General features: G+C 35.9%; 1 protein-coding gene across 2 annotated transcripts in view; it reads left to right on the top strand.

The window, feature by feature from the left end:
- The window catches only part of MOSPD2 (motile sperm domain containing 2), a 49749-nt gene extending 27828 nt beyond the window's left edge, over positions 1 to 21921 (top strand). The window contains exons 6-15 of one of the 2 annotated variants that reach the window (XM_023198968.1): positions 551 to 611; positions 2921 to 2959; positions 8780 to 8904; positions 11164 to 11340; positions 12169 to 12281; positions 14408 to 14504; positions 15407 to 15503; positions 15935 to 16064; positions 18424 to 18526; positions 19427 to 21921. In XM_023198968.1, coding sequence (XP_023054736.1) covers positions 551 to 611; positions 2921 to 2959; positions 8780 to 8904; positions 11164 to 11340; positions 12169 to 12281; positions 14408 to 14504; positions 15407 to 15503; positions 15935 to 16064; positions 18424 to 18526; positions 19427 to 19564 — 1080 coding nt within the window. In that variant the 3' untranslated portion in view covers positions 19565 to 21921. The remainder of the gene's footprint in view (positions 1 to 550; positions 612 to 2920; positions 2960 to 8779; positions 8905 to 11163; positions 11341 to 12168; positions 12282 to 14407; positions 14505 to 15406; positions 15504 to 15934; positions 16065 to 18423; positions 18527 to 19426) is intronic. The other variant, XM_023198969.1, reaches the window with a different exon arrangement.
- The last annotated feature ends 817 nt before the right edge of the window (positions 21922 to 22738 follow it).

Genomic DNA, 22738 nt, shown 5'->3' with positions numbered 1-22738 from the left:
AGAAGTGGAGTAGATACAGCAGGCCAGTGTGATTAGATTAAATATTGTGATAAAAAAAAGATTGATAAAATATATTTTATTGACACTGTTATGAGGTGTAAAAATTAGGATTAAAAAGCAAATATATGAGAATTTACATACATGTGTATTATCATTCCAAGTAGTCTGATTATAAACTGTTTGCTTGTTTCAATAATTCTTTAGTTATTCAACAGAATTTTAGAATTTCTCTATGGAGATTGCTTTTAGATCCATTTTATGCCCTGTTGCCTTAGCAGCCTGAAGTACGTAACTAGTTTGAGGTAATGTGAATAATTTTAAAACATCACTAAGCATCTGGTTTCTTCAAGTCAGTTTTAGGGCTGATTATTATAAATAGCTTAATGACCTAAAACCTTAATCCTTGAGAATATAGATATTTACATATGAGCTTACTTTTTAAAGAATTTAATAATTGTCTCATTTGTATTTAATAATTTCTCACCTTTAGAAATGTGCAATTTTAAGTTATCTAATGTGGACAGTCTTAAAGATTTAATCTTTATTTTAGGACATGGACTTTGTACGCTTTATCATCAACTGCTTTAAGGTTTATTACCCTAAATACCTCTGTAAGTAACTTACTCCTTTATAAAAATATAACATATTGAAACTGTAGACAATGTCTGAGAATTGTGGAGCCTTATAGTATCATAGACTTTCATACCTGAAACTTTGTTTTCTGATGAGGAATTTTAAATATGTTCATAGACATTATTCTAACACATACAGAGGACAGTTTTTCATAAGTATTCATTGTCCTTCACAGTTAATTTTAAGAGTTTAAGTTCTAAACCATATGTATGGCATCCTATAACACACACACCCACTCACACACATAGGTACATAAAAGCATACATTTATTTCAAAATTATCTCATTTTTACTAATATTTCAATTTAGAAATTCATTTCAAATAGTATTTATTATATGAAACAGATAAGCAGTACTGATAAAGTACACTGTATGATAAGCAGTATTGATATATAAAGTATACTGTTACCAACTGCTATTTAAAAATTGTCATTAAGAAAATACTTGACTAGAAGGTACAACATTTGAATCTGGCATTTGGAGTTTGTTTGTTTTCTATTGTGACTATTCCATTAATTACCTAAATGAACTCCTAAACCTTATATAGTCCATTTTTTACTTGTTGAATTTGTATGATGGGTTCCCCCTAGGGAAGCCAAGATGCCAACTCACATAAACAGTCAAGTATATTTAACCCCAATGGTTTAAAAGTGAAAAGACAGAAGAGAGGCAACAGGGACATCAGAAAATGGAATTTACAGATCTGCCTGAGCATACTCCTAGAAAACAGCAAATTGGGTCTTTTGAGACTTGTGATTCAGGTGACTTTAGCATAAAATCCCTAAATTGTCTTAATTTGGCATATTGATTTTACTGTTGTTAATGAGAAGTGAGGAATAGACAAAAAAGCATAATGGATATCAAGAATCAGTGCCACCCCTAGCTCTATACTCTCATCTTTTCAGAAAGAGTATTCATGAATATTTTTAGGTGAAAAGAATGATCAATAATGTCCAGTTTGGGGAATCTGCACTATCTTAGGTTCCTTATGGATTTTTCCTGTATCTGGCATGTACCCTGATTCCTTAAGGCCTCCTGAGCAGTGCCAGTCATTGGTCAGTAGGAAATCACTACCCCATAGTTTTAGTTTGTTGCGCTTATGGACAAAATGAAAAAATATCCACTTGATCATTGAAATATCTAAAGGAGTTTGTGAAGAGCCACTTATCAATAGTATAAATGTTATTATTACTTTGTAAAATACATCTGAGATTCTTTTGAGAAAATTATTAAAAAGTTCATAGATCTATATAAAGATGAATTGTAATACCGTTCCTCTTAATTAACTAGAGATTATATATACATATATACACATATATATATATGTTCTACCTACATAATGAGCTTTGCAGACATTGAATTTTGTGGAATCTTAATTGATTATTCTTCAAAATCTGTCATGAAAAATAACTATTGTATCTTACAATCTTGAGTCCGCATTATTTTAAGCCTATCCCAGATGAAGACTGCAGTATTAAGCACCAGGGTGCCTCTTCACAGATGCCTTTTTCCTTATATGTACTTTACTTGTCCTACATTAATGCAACAACTCTAGGAGGTTCTCTGCTCAGAAAAGAGTGAAATTACATTTTGATTCCTCTGGAATAGAAGAATGAATTGAATCTCAAAAATCTTCTTTGCAGTTTCTGTTTCTTTCTCACAGTTGTCTCATTTGTTAATAGGGCTGTTTAGTATCTTCAACTCAGTGTGTAAATAATACTTCTGTATACTTTGTAATTATTAGCTTCCTGGAGCTCATGATATAAAGTAGAAATAATTTTTGCTTCTGAAAATGTAGTGATGTATTAAAAGGGGAGGGGACAACTGTGAGACTGGTTTAACAATAGAATCTCTAGAAAATTGTAATTGAAACCATAAATTAGAACTGGAAATGATTTTAAAGTTCAGTGGCCTCAGCACTACTACGACATGCCACATCCAAAGACTCCATTTGTCCACTTAACTGTTTTCTTTTGTACCTCCCTGCAAACAACAAAAGCAGTGAATGACAAAAGAATAGGCTGTTTACCAGAGGACAGTGACAGTGCACTATTGATTTCCCACAAGTCCTCCTCCTGGGCTGGCACCTCACCATTGTGACATGCTAGTTCAGTTCCAGCACCACATGGAATACTATTCATGATACTATACACTTCACTGAATTAGACCTCAGACAGTGAGCTCAGTTTTTACTTACATTTAGATGACCAGTTTTTTCTAGGCCAATATAAGTGATATTATTATAGAGGTACTGATTCACATTCAATGAATTTTTTTTCATCTTTCAGCAAAAATAGTGATCTTTGATATGCCTTGGTTAATGAATGGTGAGTATATTTATACTTTCTTAAAACAAAATGTCTAATTTTCTTTGCCAGTTTAGCCATATTTCTACAGTTGTTTAAAATAATGTTTATATTGTCCTTTGCATGCACTCTTAAGAGACTGGAGCTAGAACACTCAAAGGCTATTCCTAAGAAAACAGGGCTAAAATTCTATACCCAGGATCTGGGGGCACCCATTAGTCTTCTTTAAAAACAGCCTTGCCAGGCATGGTGTTGCACGCCTATAGTCCTAGCTACTCAGGAGGCTGAGGCAGGAGGATCACTTGAGCCCATGAGTTTGAGGCCAGCCTGGGCAACATAATGATACCTTTCTCTTAAAAAAAAAAAAAAAAAATTAACAACAGCCTCAAAATATTCAACCATTAAGGTAATACTGTAGTCAGAAGCCTGAATTTGACATGCACAGATAAGATGTGTCACAGAACACAGGCCTTGTCTAGGTTTTCTCATGGGCTTCAGGTGTTGAGAAGGAAGGTGGAATCAGTCTGAAACTCACCCCAAATCACTGTAGTGACATGACCCTTTTGACAGTCATGATATATTTTTTGGTAAATTTTTTTTGAAAAAGCCATTGATTGATAAACTATCTTGACCAACTTTAAAAATACTATAAATTTAATGTTATTTTCAGAATGTACATTCTCATTTGTGTTTGCAAAAGTCAGTTGTTACATAGAAAGCAATAGAGAAAATGAACAAATCCAAAACTTGGTTATTTGAAAAATGCAACACAATTGACAAACCTTTAGCTAATAAAGAAGAAAAGGAAAGACTCAAATTGTTGAAATCTGTAGTGAAAGAAAGGACATTACTATTGACCTTAAAGAAATAAAAAGGACTATAGGGGGATACTGTGAATAATTATATGCAAAGAAATTAGGTAACCTACATGAAGTTAAATTCTTAGAAAGACACAAACTACTGAAACTAATTCAAGAAGAATCAGAATAGAAATGTAAAAAAGGAAGTTGAATTAGTAATCAAAAAAACTTTCCACGAAGGAAAGCCCAGGCCCAGATGGCTTCACTGGTAAATTATGTGAAATATTTAAAGAAGAATCAACATGAATCCTTCACAAATTCTTCCAAAATATAGAAGAAGAGGGAATACTTTCCAACTTATTTTATGAGGCTAGTATAACCATAATATCAAACATCACAGGAAAAGAAAACTACAGACTAGTATTCCTTATGAAAATAGATGCAACAGTCCTCAACAAAGTACTAGCAAATTGAATCCAGCAGCATATAAAAAGGATTATACACCATGACTAAGTGGGCTCAACATATCAAAATCAACTAATGTAATCTACCATATTAATATAATGAAGGGGAAAATTATGTGATCATCTCAAGAGACACAGAAAAAGCATTTGACAAAATCTAGTATCCTCTCATGATAAAAGTACTCAACAAACTAGCAACATAAGGTGCAAAGAGTTGAAACAACTGCCAAGTTAAACCACAGTAGTCCACACAAGACCACCCCCATTTCTGACACAAACTGCAAGTTCAGGAGGTGCTGAAAATTACCCTTAGGTTTGATAATTCTAGTGAAGGACTCTGCGAACTCACTGAAAACTATTATACTCACAATTATGGTTTATTACAGGGAAAGAATTTAGATTAAGGTCAACCATAGAAAGTAAGGTGTAGGGCAGAGTCCAGGGAAGTACCAAATGTAGAGCATGTTACTTCACTGGCATCAATATGTGGCAGTGTGCATGGAGTATGTCAACCTGGGAAGCTCACCCAAGCCTCAGTGTTCAGAGTTTTTATTGGAACTTCATTATGTAAGCATGATTGATTGCCCGTGTGGTTGATCTTAGTCTTCCCCCGAGGTCTACTGATACCGTGTAACCCAAACCCCTACCCTGAATCACATTGTTGGTCTTTCTTCCATGGCCAGCTCCTACCCTAAGTCATATTGTTCCATTGCCACTCAAGGCCCCCAGACAAAGACAGTCCTATCAGGCATGAAGATTACCTCTCAGACCTCTCTTTGGGTAAGGCTAATCCTTCACAGAAAAGAACTTGCTCTGCCTGTCTATAAAGGGCATATATGAAAAACCTGAATCTATGAAAACCCACAGCTAACATCTTACTTAGCAGGGAAAGAATGGATGCTTTCCCCCTAAGATCAGGAACAAGACAACGCTGTCTGCTCTTACCACTTCTATTAATAAAAGAAGTTCATGACAAGGACACTGAAAATTACAAAACACCATTTTAGTAAATTCAAGACCTACATGAATAAAAAGACTTCTTGTTCATGGATTGGAAGACTTAATACAGTCTCTCTTCAGTATCCATGGGAGACTGGTTTCAGAACCCCTCCTCCACCACCACCACAGACCCCAAAATCTTTGGATGCTCAAGTCCCTCATATAAAATGGTATAGTGTTTGCATGTAACTGACACACATCTTCCTGTATACCTTTTTTCCTTTTTTTTTTTTTAATGAATCTCATTCTGTCACCTAGGCTGGAGTGCATTAGCACAATCTCAGCTCACTACATCCTCTGCCTCCCAAGTTCAAACGATTCTCTTGCCTCAGGCTCCCAAGTAGCTGGGACTACAGGCACCTACCACCACACCTGGCTAATTTTTATAGTTTTACAGACACAGGGTTTCACCATATTGGCCAGGCTGGTCTAGTCTTGAACTCCTGACCTCAAGTGATCTGCCTGCCCCGGCCTCCCAAAGTGCTGGGATTACAGGCATAAGCCATCACACCTGGCTCCTCCCATATACTTTAAATCATCTTTAGATTATTTATACTACCTAACACAGTGTGAGTGCTATATAGTTGTTCTACTCTATTGTTTCTCATATTTTTGTTGTATTGGTTTTATTTATTTTTTAATATTTTCAATTGTGGTTGGTCAATCAAAAAATCCATGGATGTGAAATCTGTGGATATGGAGGGCCGACTGTATTGTTAAGAGGTCAACACTTCCCAAATTGATCTACTGATTCAGTGCAGTCCCTATCAAAAGCCCAGCTGCCTTTTTTTGCAGAAATTGGTATGTTTGTCCTAAAATTCATATGAAAATGCAAGAAACCCAGAGTAGTCAAATCTTGAAATAGAAACACAAAGTTGGAGGATTTAACACTTCCTGATTTCAAAATTTACTACAAAGCTACGACAGTCAAGACATTGGGCATGTATGGGCATAAGGATAAACGTATAGATCAGTGAAATCGAATTGAGGGTCCAGGTATAAACCCTAGTGTTTATTATGGTCAGTTGATTTTTTTTTTACAATGGTGCCAAGACAATTCAGTAGAGAAATAAGACTTTTTAAATAAAAGGTGCTAGGACAACTGGGTATGCACATTCAAAGGAATAAAGTTGGACCCTACCTCACATCATATATAAAAATTAACTCAAAATGGATCAGAGGCCTAAATGTAAGAGCTAAGTCTCTTAGAAGAAAACACAGGATTAAATCCTTGTGCTTGGATTGGGCAATGGTTTCTTAGGTATGACAACAAAAGCACAAGCAACAAAAGAAACAGATAATATTGGACTGCATTAAAATGGAAAACTTGTGCCTTCAAGGACACTATCAAGTAGGTGAAAAGACAGTTCTCAGAATGGAAGAAATCATTTACAAACCATACATTTGATAAGGGTCTTATTGTAGAATATATAAAGAACTCTTAGAATGCAACGTTAAAAAGACAAGTGGCCGGGCATGGTGACTCACACCTGTAATCCTATACTTTGGGAGGCTGAGGTGGGCAGATCACCTGAAGTCAGGAGTTCGAGACCAGCCTGCCTAACATGGTAAAACCCCGTCTCTACTAAAAACACAAAATTAGCTGAGCATGGTGGCGCAAGCCTGTAATCCCAGCTACTCAGAAAGCTGAGGCAGGAGAATTGCTTGAACCCAGGAGGCAGAGGTTGCAGTGAGCCAAGATTGCACCATTGCACTCCAACCTGGGCAACAAGAGTGAAACTCTCTCTGAAAGAAAAAAAAAAAAGACAACCCAATTAAAAAATGAGTGAAAGATTTGAATAGATGTTTTTCTAAAGAAGATAAACAAATGGGCAATAAGCACATAAAGAGATGCTGAGCATCAGTAGTCATTAGAGAAATGCAAGTCAAAACCAAGTGAGGTGTGATTTCACACCCACTAGGGTGGCTAGAATCAAAAAGACACAATAACAGGTATTGGCAAGGATGTGGAGAAATTGGAAGCCTCGTACACTGCTGGTGAGAATGTTAAGATAGTCCAGCCACATCAGAAAACAGTTTGGTAGCTAAATATAGAATTACCATATGACCCAGAATTCCACTCCTTAGTATATGCCCGAGAGAAGTGACAACATATGTCTATAGAAAAATTTGTACACAAATGTTCATGGCAGCATTATTCATAATAACAAAAAGTGGAAACAGCCTAAATATTCATCAGTTGCTGAATGGATAAGCAAATATTGCATATCTATAAAATGGATAATTATTCAGTCATAAGAGGGAATTAAGTACTGATACATGCTACATTATGAATGAACCTTGAAAACATGCCAAGTGAACAAAGCCAGTAGAAAAAGCCACGTTGTATGGTTTCATTTATATAAAATGTCCAAAATAAGCAAATCCATGAAGACAGAAAATAGATTGGTAGTTCCTAAGGACTTGGAGAAGGAGGCATAAAGAGACATTGCTATATGAAGGTTCTTTTTGGTGTGATGACAATGTTCTACATTAGACTGTGGTGGTGATTGCACAATTCTGTGAATATACTAAAAACCATTGACTTGTATAAAGGGGGGATTTTATGGCATGTAAATTATATCTCAGTAAAGTCATGAAAAATCAGATTTATCAAATTAATTAAAGTAGCATAGTTTCAAATATGTCAACTCACATTTTAAATTGAAATTAATGAAAATTTAAATGTTATGTAAAAAACTTATAGTTAGCTAAAATAAAAAGATACTTCTCTAATGTTTATCATGCTGTTCTTATTTTCTGTTTTTTTAATTGACAGTTTTACAAATTTAATGCAATATTTCTATTGTAATTTCTTAAAAATGTACTTAGATTGTCGCAGTGAAAATTAGGTTTAAAAATTAAGCATAAATAAGAAATGACATGACAGAACAAGATTATAATTACCAAACAGCTGTGTTTGACAACAGAATAGTGCAGTTCATGCCACTACACTCCAGCCTGGGTGACAGAGTGAGACTCTGTCTCAAAAAATTTTTTTAAACCAGTTTATTTTTGATATGCTGTAAGTTCCCCACAATTATATAAACTGCAAAGCCTGGGAGAGAGGCAGAGAAGTGTAGGGTTAGAAAGGAAGTCTGGATCCACCTCACACTCACAATAAGAAGGGCTGTTTCTTTCTTTCTCTTCTGACTCACTGTTTGAGAAGGTTTTTCAGATAGAGAGTTTATGAGAACCATAAGGTAAATGACTCTTTCCATACTATTGTGCAGTTATTTCCTGAATCATATTGCTGTTTGATTCAGTGTCTGGAAATCTAAATAGTTGGGATCATTGATGGATTTGTTCAGAGGCCAAAACCCTGATAAGTTTATTAATGAACATCAGGGTAATTTAATCTTCCTGAATCTTCATGGAACATTTGAAACCCTTGAGGGAGAGCCACAATGTAAATGCCTACAGAAATTAGAGAATGTTAATTAAGTACATCACGTAAAGATAAATATTAACAGATTATAGCCCAAACTGATTTCAGAAGACCTGGGTTAGCATTTATGGTAAATTAATTGAGAATAGGAATGAAGAGAATTTTAATGAAGTGACTGGTTTTTCTTCAGCTGCTTTCAAAATTGTGAAAACCTGGCTTGGTCCGGAAGCAGTGAGCTTGTTGAAGTTTACAAGCAAAAATGAAGTTCAGGACTATGTCAGTGTAGAATACCTGCCTCCCCACATGGGTGGAACTGTAAGTATAATATTTGAAACTTGTTTATAAAACCATACTGGATAATGACACATTAGGCTGTATACTTTCCTCAAGGAAAAAAGAAAAGTAGTATCATAATATACAAAGAAGTATCACAGATACCCTCAAAATAGCAAGTAGTGTTACACACATTTTTAAAGTTTTAAAGTTGTTGATTTTTTATTTTTTAATAGGTAATGTATTTTTGTGGTTCTAAACTGAAGAATATTCAGAAGAATAATGAGAAATAAGTCTTCAGTAAAAATATCTCCTCCTACTTCTATTTCCAATCACCATATTCCCTGCCCAGCTGAATTTCTTATATTAATTTGCAGGGATATGTATTACCTATATAAACAAGTATAGTATATAATTCTTCCTCCCTCTCATCTCTTCTAAACAGTTAGTGCATTTATGTGCTACTATGCATCCTGCTTTTCTCTTCACAGCATGTCTTATACCAAATCAGTATGTAGCAGGCTCTCATACTCGTTTATGGCTACATAGTATTCTACTATCTAGACATAAGTTAGTGAATTTCCTCTTGATGTGCCTTCAGTGTGCTTCCAATTGTTTGCTGTTCAACAATCTTTTGAGTTAAAAAGATACTGTTAAGCATATACTGTCAAGATTTTTTTGAGCTGATTTTTACTACTTACAAAAAACTGTACAACTTATGGACTTGGTACGCTTTGGGTTAACTTGATAATATTTCACTTATTTGATTTTTTTGCAATCTATTTTTTATACTGCCTGCCTGGCAAAATTGTGTTCAATCAGAACTAGCAAGAGTAATAGTTTTGATATGTCCTTCTGTTTATTATCTTTGATTAGAAAAGACCTGAACCAATATTTTTAATTTGAAGTCTGCTTCTTTCTTATTCTAAGGCTTTATTTCACGTTTTCACCTAGAAAAACCAAATACACTTCATTTCAGGTGCTATGCTTGATTTAAAATGTGATTTTGTTTATTTTTAATAACTTGCTCATAAAATTGTTATATCTTAAATAATTATAATTAATATAATTCATAACATTTTAAATTATATTAATTTTATGTATAGAAAAGGTTATTTTATTTCCCCTCTCTGTTCTTAGTGACATATTTCTTCAGAATTACAGTCAAAATTATAGCAGGACTATTTTTTAACATTAATTTTTAAGTTTTTTCAAAAAGTAATACATATACATGGTTTTTTAATAAAGTAAACACAGTACCAGAGATTGAAAAGTGTAACAGTACCATGAAAACTACATCTCCCGTCCCAGGTCCTTGCCCACTGCCACTCCCTAGAGGCAGTCACCGTTAAGTTTTCTATCCCTCTGGAGTTATCTGTTACAGTTTTTTACACAAATGGTCACATACCATATATATTGTCCAGTTGTGCTTTTTTCACATCTTTTATTTTGCAGGTTATACCATATTGATTCACAGAGGTCCATCTCATTTTTAAACCATTCCAAAATATTCCATTATGTGGATGGATATAACATAATTTATTTAATCACTCCTCTTTTAAAGGACTGCAGTGATAATTGTATTCTCATTTTTTGCCATTACTAGTTTTGTTGCAGTGAATATCCTTGTAATAACTCTTGATGTATGGGTGCAGCAAGAATGCATACAGAATAAACTCCTAGAAAAAAATTCAGTGGGTATAGTTATTAATTTTGATAGCTGTTGCCACATTTCCTCTAAAGAGATTGTGCCCATTTACCAATAATGTATGAGAATTCTTGAACCATCTCCTTGCCAGCATCACATATTATTTTTGTAATCATTGCCAGTCTCAGGTAAAAAATATTTCATTGTCATTTTTTAATTTGCATTTCTTTAATTATAAGTGATGTTGAAAACTTCCTTATGATTCAAAAGGCAATTTTCATTCTTTTTCAGTGTATTCTATATCCCTCTTTTGTATTGTTACAGAACTTATATGGTTCTTAAACACACACACACACACACACACACACACACACACACAAAACATATACATTTAAAGCTTTTATCCATCTGAAATTCTTTTTGATGTAGAGAGCGAGCTAGAGATCTAAGGTGATTCTGTATAGATGGCTAGCCAGTTGTCCCACACCACTTATTGCTGCTTTTCTTTCTGGTTTGAAATACTTCCTTTATTTTAAATTTCATGATCTAATTAAGTCTATTTTCTTGGCCAAAGTAATGAATTGTAAATCTACTAAGAGAATTATTTCTCCACCCACCATTTAGTAGGCTCATGTGAAATTATTTTCTTTTAGGATCCTTTCAAGTATAGCTATCCACCACTAGTAGATGATGACTTCCAGACCCCATTGTGTGAGAATGGGCCTATTACCAGTGAGGATGAAACTTCAAGTAAAGAAGACATAGAAAGTGATGGCAAAGAAACACTGGAAACAATTTCTAACGAAGAACAAACACCTCTTCTTAAAAAGGTAACTTTATAAATAAAATGAAACTGAATCACAAGTTATGGTCTATCCCCAATTCTGCCACTAGCCGGTTATGTGATTTTGGGTAATTCACTTAACCTGCTACCCTTCCACATTTTTGTGTATAAAAAGAAAGAGAAAGGATGGGATTAGCTAACCAGAAGCACCACTTTAGTGTATTTAAGGCTGATTCCAGGCCAGGGCCTGTGTCTTATACCTGTAATCCCAAACACTTTCTGAGGCTAAGGTGGAAGGATCGCTTGAGCACGGGAGTTTGAGACCAGCCCCAGCAACACAAGGAGGCCCTGTCTCTACAAAAAATAAAAAATTATCCAGATGTGATACTGCACACCTGTCATCCCAGCTACTCTGGAGGCTAAGTTGGGAAGATCGCTTGAGCCCAGGAGGTCAAGGCTGTAGTGAGCCATGATTGTGCCACTGCACTCTGACCTGGGTGACAGAGTGAGACTTTGTCTCAAAATAAAATAAAGGCTGATTCCATGCTTTTGTATAAAGACTAGCAAAACACATCTAGAAGTAATTGTTTTATCTAAATTTTTTTATTTGTCTAAAAGTAATAAATTTAAAACTTTGATTTAGTTCCTTTCTCTAATTTTTAAAAGAGCACTTAGTAGTTGTCACTCTTCTTACAGGTAATCAGGAACTTGATAGATGGATAAATACGATGTTATATTTTAGAAAAATTTAAAGACCCTTAAGGGAAGGGCCATGTTGTATTTTCTACAGTAACCTATGTAGGCACTAAAATAGATGTTAATGGTCATGTTAATATATGCTAAATAGTTATCCTTTTTTTTTTTTTGTCTTTAGATTAACCCAACCGAATCTACTTCCAAAGCAGAAGAAAATGAGAAAGTTGATTCAAAAATGAAAGCTTTCAAGAAACCATTGAGTGTGTTTAAAGGCCCGTTACTACACATCAGGTAATCGCCAAATATTTTGTTAGCTATAATTTTATAACGTATCTTGATCACCTTGAGGGAGCCACCAAATTAAGAAAACTTCTCTTTGGTTTTTGAAACTGTAGAAATATAAAAGCAGAGTTATCTGAAGACTTACCTTGGTTTCCAGACATAGTGGATATTTTTAGCTACCTTTCTATTACTATGTCGAGTGTCTTTAAAGGGCTCTCATCACACATCAGATAACAAAAGTAAATATTTATATATTAGTGAATCTGAATGGCAGTAGTTTCCTCACATTACTGATACTATTAGACTTGCCCAAGTTCGGGAATGCCAGAAATGACGCGAAGGATTTGTTGATTTTACTTTCCAAAAGCCAAAGATGAACTAGAAAAATAGGTTTGTGATTAAAGCCAAACTTCAGGACATCTCTGTTTTTCTGCTAGGTTATTTGATTCAAAAGATTCCAGGTTTCTTTCAGCATTGTATAAAGTGTATAAAGACCTTTTTCTCACTGATGTTTTTGGTTGGTAAATATATTTTGCCTTACGTTAAATTGCTATACCAACTTCATGATCTCATGTAGCATTTTCTTTCCCTTTACTTGAAACCTTTCTACATAGCTGCTTTATGTATGTCTCGTATGAACAATACAGCCAGACTTTTAAAAAATCTAATCTGACATTCTCTAATTGTAATATTAGTTTGTTTACATATATTTTGATTACTGTTATATTTGGATTTATCTCCGCCATCTATGTGTATGAAAGCCAACAAACAAGAGAGACATAGATGCGCATGCATTTTCTATTTTTCATGGTTTTTCTTTCCCATTTTCTCCCTTCGTAGTTTATCCTTTTTGTTCATTTACTTGTTCCCTTTTTTCTCCCTACTTATTTGGAAGTTACACATTCTGTCTTCACTGGAAGCCTGTCACATCATAGGTCCTTGCCTGTAATTGTAGAGGTATGACAGGAAAAGCAGGCTAGGGAGAAAGCCAGACAGCTTCTCAACTGCATGTCGGGCTCTGCTCCTCCCGTCCTTCGCCCCCGGTGAAGTCCCAGAGCTGCTCCTACACATACACAAGGACCTAACCAACCTCTGTCTTCCTGGAGCTGCTCAGTTTTTGTGCTGGTTACTAAGAACAATGAGATCCATAACCTTGTGTTTTTCTATGACTTACTTAAGATTGGGTTCTAAAAGGAAGCCAGCAACCATGCAAATTTACCACCTTCTCCAAAACTAGGCAAAGCCCTTCTGGGAGAGCTCGTTCTTAAAAACATGCGTTAGTTAGATTAAAAAACACCCCCAGGGTACAAACATTCCCGATATAAAATTAACCTATTTAAAGATGTATCTCAAAATCAAGGGCTCACTGAAAATCCACTTTAAATTATTCACCTTTTTGTATAAAACAAAAACACTATTTTTCCCATCATTTTGAGCCACCTGATACAATTTGGATAGTGTAATTAAACTACACAAACTTTGCTTGAATCTTTTTAAAAATTTTTTAGGTCATAGGCATTACAATGGAAAGTAATAGTAAAATTTAAATTTTGAAGCTCACTGATTTTACTGTTTAATAAGTTCTTCCTACAGCTCCCATCCCAAATTTACTTTTATGTTTATTTCTCTCCTTCCCTATTACTTAGAAAAGCTGCTATATAGTAAGAAATTATTCTGTTAAATACATTCCTAATCATCTTTCTTTTTAAGTCACGGTCTTTCCTGTTGGTGTATAGAAATATGCCTCATTCTAATTATTTGTAATTAGGTAAAGTTGAAGCAGCAATGTCTTCTTTGCTTTATTGTCTATAACCTTCCAAATAGTTTAAATCAGTGCACCTTAAGATAGTGCTGATTATAGGATTAATCAGAGCCTTCGTCATTCTCTCTTCTGTTCTTCCTGGTTTGCTTTTGATCTTGGGGAAAATCGTAGGACTTTTTAAGTAGTGTGCATTGAATCAGTAAGATTAAAATACAAAATTGTATTAGGTAATGGTTTTGTAAGTCTTTTTTGGTGAAATGTCTTTATACAAATGAGCCTAAAATATTAACTAAATATTTTTTCTTCAGGCTAATGATTAGATTGTCATTTGTTCTGATTATTACAAATGTTGTATGTTTTTGTCACTCCCTAGCCCAGCAGAAGAACTGTATTTTGGAAATACAGAATCCGGAGAGAAGAAAACTTTAATAGTGTTGACAAATGTAACTAAAAATATAGTGGCATTTAAGGTAAATATTTCAAAGATACAATAAATTATGTTTGAGAATTTGACATGGAAAGTGAGTTTAGACATGTTCTAATTGAAAGACTGAAAAAATTGAACTTGTACAGTGTTTTAATTTATGACAATTTTTAGGCATGTAGTACTCCCTTCTGGTTCTAACCAAGTGGCATAGCTTATCAAAAAACTTTCCCTGAGCTCTGTATCTGAATCTTTTATGTGCAGTAATAGGTTAATGTCTAAGTTAATACAAGGGTTTAATGTTTGTTGTAAATAACAACCCAAGAAAAATTACTCTTTACTATGTGAATAATTTAATTTATAATAACAGTGAAACATAAAACTGTAAAATTGATAGTGCATTTTCCCCAAGTGTGGTATATTCTGGAATGTAGTTTATATCGGATATTAACCTGATACTGAGCACTAAGTGTAAGAAGACTGAGTCCGTCTCTACCCCATATTGTAAGTTTTCCTGCCTTAAATCTTCTGTTTAATTTAGATGTAACCACCAGGATGTTCCTGACGTGCTTTGATTATCTACTGTTTTTTAATTTCTGAGCACCATTGTATTAATTACATGCAATCTAATGTGCATTGTTTTTATGAATTTATGTCATTAAATTCAGGCAATTAACAGGATAAATATTTAACAGATGGATTGTTTTATTTAAGAGGGAGTCTGAATGACAATTTGACTTACAAGTATCTTTTTAGATAGGTCGAGATGCTTTCTTCCTGTTAGTGGGGAAAAAATCTATTCTATGCATAACATCACTGTTACTTTGTAAACTCTTTGTTATTGATTATTCACTGCTAATTTTTTTTAAAAAAGTCATTCGTAAGCCATTTCCCCCCCCCCCAAAAAAAGCACAAAGGATGTTATGTGACTATTGTGTTTATAAACAGGTGAGAACAACAGCTCCAGAAAAATACAGAGTCAAGCCAAGCAATAGCAGCTGTGACCCGGGGGCATCAGTGGATATAGTTGTGTCTCCCCATGGGGGTGAGTTGTCACTTAGTAGCCACAGCAGATGTTGAGTGTAGGGGGGGAAGGGGACCTGGAGCTGGGCTCTGAGTCAGCAGAGATGTCGGGCTAGAATCTAGAAATTAGCAGAGTATCACGAGTCACCTCACCTCGCTGTAGACATCTGTTTTCCCACATGTGAAATGGGATGGTCAAAGAGGTCTCTAAAGCCCTTTCCAGCAGGAAAATGTAATTGTTTCTAACAAGTAAAATTGTTTAAACTGACACCAATTGAAATTGAATTTCAAAGGAGAAATCCCTCACTTTTAGAACTTTTTCCTTTTTAAAGATATTCCCATTTTCTTCTTTTTCCTTAATGTTAAGTTCCAGAATAATGCTTTGAACCACACGCATATCCAACCCCTTTGAAGGTTCCTGTTTATATGCTGAATTACCCTTTTGGAATGCAGGTTTAACGGTCTCTGCCCAAGACCGTTTTCTGATAATGGCTGCAGAAATGGAACAGTCATCTGGCACAGGCCCAGCAGAATTAACTCAGTTTTGGAAAGAAGTTCCCAGAAACAAAGTGATGGAACATAGGTAAGCTTTTTCCTCACATTCTTCTCAAATGTAGTGGGAAGAATCAGAAAGAGAAAAGTGCCTCCTTGGACCAGGTGGCCTCCCTTTCTTCTTACATCTGCCGGGTGCCCTGCAAGGCTCTGGGGATGCCCAGATGAAAGAGACCTGGTGTTGCTCAAGGAGGTCACTAGTAGCAGAAACTCACTTGCAGGTCAGTGCAAGAGTCTGGATCTGTCCAGATCACAAACACAGATTGTCTCAGCAGTTCTCCCTGTAGGAACGCTCACCTTACATACTAGAATGTTTTTTACAGCATTGTTTGTAATAGTGAAAAACTGGAAAAAAAGAATCTAAATGGTAACCAGTAAAGCAATAGTGAGATACTTTTGAGTATATCCACACTAAAGCGTGCTGCAACCACTCAGAAAGGTACAGCAAGTCTATTTGTTCTGACGTGGAAAGACATCTGTGATATATTTTAGAAAACAAATCCAGTGAGAAAAATTGGTTATGGACATTATCCTACTTAAGAGGAGGGAAAGCGTGTGTATATAGATATATACATGTATGTGCATGTATATAGATATATCAGGTTGTGACAAATTTCTTGAAAATATGCATAGAAAAGGAGAATAGAAAAGACTGTATTGTAGTTTTATTTTGCTTGTTTTTTTATTGGAATTGTGGTTTATTGGAGTGTTCCCATTTTTTCCCACCAGGGGACATTTGTCAATGTCTGGAGACACTTTCGGTTATCACGACTGGGGGATGGGGTACAACGGGCGTCTAATGGGGGCAGCATAGGGATGCTGCTAAACCACTAGCAGTACACAGGACAGCCCCATCCCCCAAAAATGATCTGGCCCCAAATGTCCATAGTGCCAAGGTTGAGAAATCTTGCTTTATAGGGTAGTTAAGGATGACCACTCCAATGACATTAGAGTAGGCCCTGAAGCAAGCCACATAGATAACTGGACAGAGACCTTTCCAGACAGAACAACAAATGCAAAAGGAGTGTGCTTGGCCTTTGGGAGGAACAACAAGGAAGTCACTGTCTCATGACTCCACTAAGGGAGGAGCATGGTGAGAGATGGGGACAGAGATAGTAGGATATCAGATCCTCCCTATGGTGAGGACTTCTGAGTGAGAGGAAAAACTATTAGGCGGTGCTAAGCAGAGCCATGAGGTGATAACGGCCTTATTTTTTTAAAGGATTCTTCTGGGTACTGTGTAGAAACTAGACGGTGGGTGGGCAGTGATACCAAATTCACACTAAAGTGGAATTTGCTATATGCCAGCACTGTTCTAGATGCTTTAGACATACTGATTCATTCAGTCATGAAGACAGCCCTGTGAGGGAAGAAGGCATTTTTCCTGCTTTATAGAGGAGAAGCTGGGAAACCTGATAATGGCTATGGTTGAATGAAATCTTCAGGGCTGGGCACAGTGGCTCACACCTGTAATCCCAACACTTTGAGAGGCTGAGGTGGGAGGATTGCTTGAGCCCAGGAGTCCAAGACCAGCCTGGGCAACATAGGGAAACCTCCTCTCTACAAAAACTCAAGAGCTTAGCTGATAGATCATGAAAATAGATTATGAACAGTGAAATTCCTGAGAAGGCTGAAAGTGTGTGGGGGACCAAAGCAGGGGAGATTAGCTTTAGCCCAGAGGAGGGAGAAGCAAATGGAGGTCAGCAGCCTGCCTTGTTTTTACATGTAATATTTAAATTTTCAAATTCTATTACGGGAGGGCCTACTTTCTGTTTTTATCAAGAGTTTTTCTTTTGTTGAAAGACATGGTTATGGGAATATTTTGAAAGGGTAAGAAACACTGGTATAAAAGGTGTTGTAGATTAATTTGAAGTTCTTATGAAACAGTCTCTCAAAATGAAGGGTGATTTTTGGTTTTGTTATGTTCGAGTTGCTTTGTTTGCTTTGTTTTTTGCTTTACCAATTACTGATGGTTTGCTTTTCTATGACTGTGAGAGGAGATCACTGTTCTGCAGAAAGTGGGAGGGAGGCTTGGTGCTGGGGTACTGAAGCTCAAGGAAAGTACCTTTCTCCTACCTAGAAAGGGTGATTTCCTTCAAATCATAAGATATTTTGATGAATTCTACTGAATACCATAGAGAAACTTTCATTTGAATTTTACTGAATGGGATCTGCCATATGTTGTGTTCCTTATATGTACATTAATTAACGAAGCTGGAAGATACATATACACAGAGCAGCTGTCTTGGGTGAACCTGGGGAAGAGGAGTGAGGGTTTTCACCTCTGTTACGTAGTCTTCTGTGTTTAGCTGTTTTCATTTTATATTTTACTTTTATAAGAAAATTCATCAACGTTTTTAAGAAGTTATGTTTTCTTTGGATTTTCATAGGTTAAGATGCCATACTGTTGAAAGCAGTAAACCAAACACTCTTACATTAAAAGACAGTGCTTTCAACATGTCAGATAAAACCAGTGAAGATATATGTCTACAAGTAAGTATACTTTCTTCCTACCCAGACAAAGTTGTTAATGCTGATCAACATTAGAAATCCCTTTTTTTCTCACGGACATAAGGAAAAACTTTTGGCATAGACACAACAGAAATACTGTCTTCTTTGTGAAGAGATGCCAAATCAGAAATGGTAGGCAGGCCAGGTGCAGTGCTGCCTGTAATCCCAGCACTTTGGGAGGCCAAGGCAGGAGGATCACTTGAGCCCAGTAGTTTGAGGCCAGTCTGGGCAATATAGCGAGACCCTGTCTCTACAAAAAAACTGAAAATTAGCCAGGTGTGGTGGCACACATCTGTAGTCCCAGCTACTCGGGAGTCTGAGGCAGGAGGATTGCTTGAGCCTGGGAGGTCAAGGCTGCAGTGAGCCGTGATCATGCCACTGCCCTCCAGTCTGGGCAACAGAACAAGACCATTTCTCAATAAAAAAAGAAAAGAAATGGTGTAAGAAGTGAGTTATTTTTGGAGATCTACTAACCATTTGAAAGCTTTGGCCATTTTTAGCAAAGCACAAGGTGCTTTGGGGAGTATCAAATAATTCAGTCTTGCAGGAAAAAAGTACCAAGTAGTGCATTTAAATTTGAAAGAGACAGAGGGGCTCTCTGAGTAGCTGAACGACCTAAGGGTTTCTGTACCTCCAGGAACTGACTGCTCTGCTCCTGTCTCAGCTAGAAATTTAGACCTCTCAAAATGAGAATAAGCATAGACATATCTGTCCACCAAACAAATCTAATGCCCTGTTGCACTTCCACCTCCTTCCACCAGCCTTACAGAGTAGTGGGCCCCATCCTTTCAGTGTTTGGATTTCTAGTATTCCTGTTTGTCGTGCCCATGATTAATGACTGTTTTATTGATATAAATCTTTCATCCCTTTTTCCCTCTTCAGCTCAGTCATTTACTAGAAAGCAATAGGAAGCTTGAAGACCAAGTTCAGCGTTGTATCTGGTTCCAGCAGCTGCTGCTTTCCTTAACAATGCTCTTGCTTGCTTTTGTCACCTCTTTCTTCTATTTATTGTACAGTTAAAGAAGTGGTGCCGAGTAGGAACCACGGCTCCTTCGTCCATTAGTTGGAAAAAGTAACAGACCTAAAACTCTACCAAGCTACTAAAAACATTGCACATCTGTGCTTCCTAAAAGGAAATATGCAGCACTTAGAGGGGAACACATACATGTCTTGAAAATAGACTGCTAGAATAAAGAAATGCTGGAGAAATTGATTATAAGAGACTATAGCTATTTAGTAAAGTAAGTAAAGGCATATCCATTGTGTAAATTAATAGTTTAAATATAATTTATTTTTTCCTTTTGATCTGAATACTTTTAAAGCTTAAGTTTTATCGTGTAAATACATTAGCTAAACTGAAAAGTATAAGTAACATGCTTTGTTGCAGCCAAAAAATGTAATCTGCTTTTTTATGACAGAATTATTATAGCTGAGCTGACTTACTAGCTTTTCTATACTATGTATATAGAAGAACATGTATATTGAGAAAGAAAACATACTTATGTAGAGGAATTTATGTAACCATGACTTTGTAATTTTGAGAATTCCTCCCAGGTGATGGTCAATATTCTTTTGGAATGTAAACCGATTTAATGCCAAACCACCTTAACCCTTGTTTCTCAGTGTTCCTTAACAGCCTGCCTTTTATTAATCTCAGGCTTTTTTATGAACACTCTCATTTCAGTAGAATTTGGAAAACTAAGCGTGGTTGGAATTTCTTTGAATTCTGTTAGTAATGCCCAGAAGAAAAGTCTCAAGCAGTCCCCCTATCCAGTCATTTTTATGGAGTTTCATGTTGTCCACTATAGCTGGACACTGAACCTTTTGCCTAATTTATTAAAAAGGCCTGACCTTCTGTTGTCCCATCTTCACCCCCATTCCAGAGCAGAGGAGTCTCTGTGGACCATGAATTGCACTGTCTCCCTCCTCATTTCTAAATGAAAGGTGTTAGATATAAATGTTTTGAAAAGTTAGTTGTATGAGATGCTAAGCAGGATAATAAATTTAGATTTTAAAATGTTCCTTGTTAAAGTCAGCCCATGACAAGGAAATTTACAAAATACTAGAGTATCTAAAAAGGTGAAAAGAAAAAAATAAAAAGAAACACAGATGCCCAGGTGTCAGCTCTCCATTTAAAGAATGAAAAATGTAACTCACGATGATCTGTGAAACCTTCAAACTAGGACCAATTGACTGACTGACTTGATATTCTGCCTTTGATATGGTAGTACCCACCTGGTATTCCTAAAATCCTAAAAAGATACACCTTGCAGTAGCAGAGGCGATGAAATTAGTTTGTTTTCTCATTAATATGGCCAGTTTGGGTCTATGTTGCTTCACATGTACATCTACTTTATTTGAAAGAAAAAACAGTCTGCCTGTAAAATGTTGAGTTTCGATTGAGCCATGTTTGGAGATTTTATTACTATTCTGAAGGGTAGTGTTGTTGGCTTTCATCTTCAAGAAGTTGATTCCGAAATTGAGTTATGAAGAATGATATAACAGAATTCCTTCAAAATTGGCCTAGAAAATAAAACCTTAAAAGGACACTGGTGTGCTACTTTGTCTTAATTTGGGCTTTTCTGTTTCAGTTTGCCACCTCCAGCTGTGAAACGGACTGCAGTCCACCCTAAGTACTGTGCACAGTATCGCCCTGTATGTGTGCACAGTGGCTTCCCCTTACATGGTAGATTTTTGGCCTTAATATAATCTAATCCCAAAGTAGTTGTGTATGTTTTCTGTTCCTTGGCAAATAAATGAGGAAATAATTAGCCAAGATTGAAAATGTATTGTCCTAACGGTGTCCCTTTAATGTTTCATATGAAAAATTATGTTGACCCACTAAAATATCCTTGCTCAATGTCTGGTCAGTTGAATTTAATAACATATCTTGTTAATGTTTGTGTATCTATTAAATGTGACTAAGCAGGATTACTGAAAATTAACTATAAAATCAAAGGCATCTAAATGTTTGTACTTGTCTTGATTAATCATATATTTACACTTGATTTTATTCTGTCTTCATTTGCTTTTATTTAATCATAATTGCATGATTATTTTTGGTACTCTAATCAGTAATTTTATTTTTAATCGTGTCATTACCTATTCATGACCAAATTACCAAGGAACCAACATTTAGATTTAGATATTTGTTTTCACTTAGGAATGGAAATTAATAGATTTTCCATGGAAGCATTAGTGAAATATCATTACCTTGATCTGCAAGTAGCCTAAAAATGCAATTGCTGGTAAACCTGGCCTCAAATTTCATACTACCATAACTGTTTTTATATATCGCCACTAATTTTGACTGGATTTAATAGCACTTTATTGTACAACTACAAAAAAATATATTCCTAGAATTGTTGCCAGTGTAATTTCTCTAATGTTCTGGTGCTTTTCATATATTTTCAGTATTTTTATTACTATATTGGTATTTTCTTTGTATAAACTGATTAAAAGGACATGTTTTCTATTTTAATATGTTTTAGAAAAATAATTACATTTATGAAATAAATATCATCAGGAAAAAAAAAAAACCTCTGGTCTCTAATTGATAAAGCATCTTAAAGAAAATCAATATTCAACCTCACTCTGACCTTTTAAAGATCATAGTCATTTTGGATCTGCTTTGCATTTCTATAAGGACAGCACTGCAGGCCTCCAAAGATGCAGTTCAGTGTCAGGTCAGCCTGTCCTTTAGTGTGTCCTGTTTCTCCTTGTCCCCGTGTCAGGTGTAGCTGCTCTTCAGTGTAGTTCTTCGTTTTCCCCAGACATAGCATTGGACCCACTGTCATGCTTAGAGCTCATTGTGGAGCCTGTTGTTGAAGCTGCAACGAGTCAGAATTGCCACGTAGTTTCCCCAATCCTAGTATCCGCACATAGTGCTCTCTGACAGGAGCAAGCAGGAGGCAGGCTAACAAGAAGTCTGCCTGACTGCCAGACACACAGGGAAGATAGCAGTGTGGCACTGATCATTCTGAAATCAGGCACATGCTCAGGACCTGGGACCTGGGGGGTGTTGCAGAGGGGCAGCAGGGAAGCCCAGGATGGTGATGTTAGAGGTTCTCAGGCTCTGTCACCAATGAAATACACAACTTCCCAAATGGCAGCTACCTCTCCACAAAAATAGCATGAATGGGACAGGTCCCTCTTCTACACTGAAAAATATCCTGGAGATAACAAAATCAGGTG

Source organism: Piliocolobus tephrosceles, chromosome Y, assembly GCF_002776525.5.
Source record: "Piliocolobus tephrosceles isolate RC106 chromosome Y, ASM277652v3, whole genome shotgun sequence".
Taxonomy (NCBI): Eukaryota; Metazoa; Chordata; class Mammalia; order Primates; family Cercopithecidae; genus Piliocolobus; species Piliocolobus tephrosceles.
Note: the sequence above shows the minus strand (reverse complement) of the source record. Positions and strands in the feature narration are given on the sequence as shown.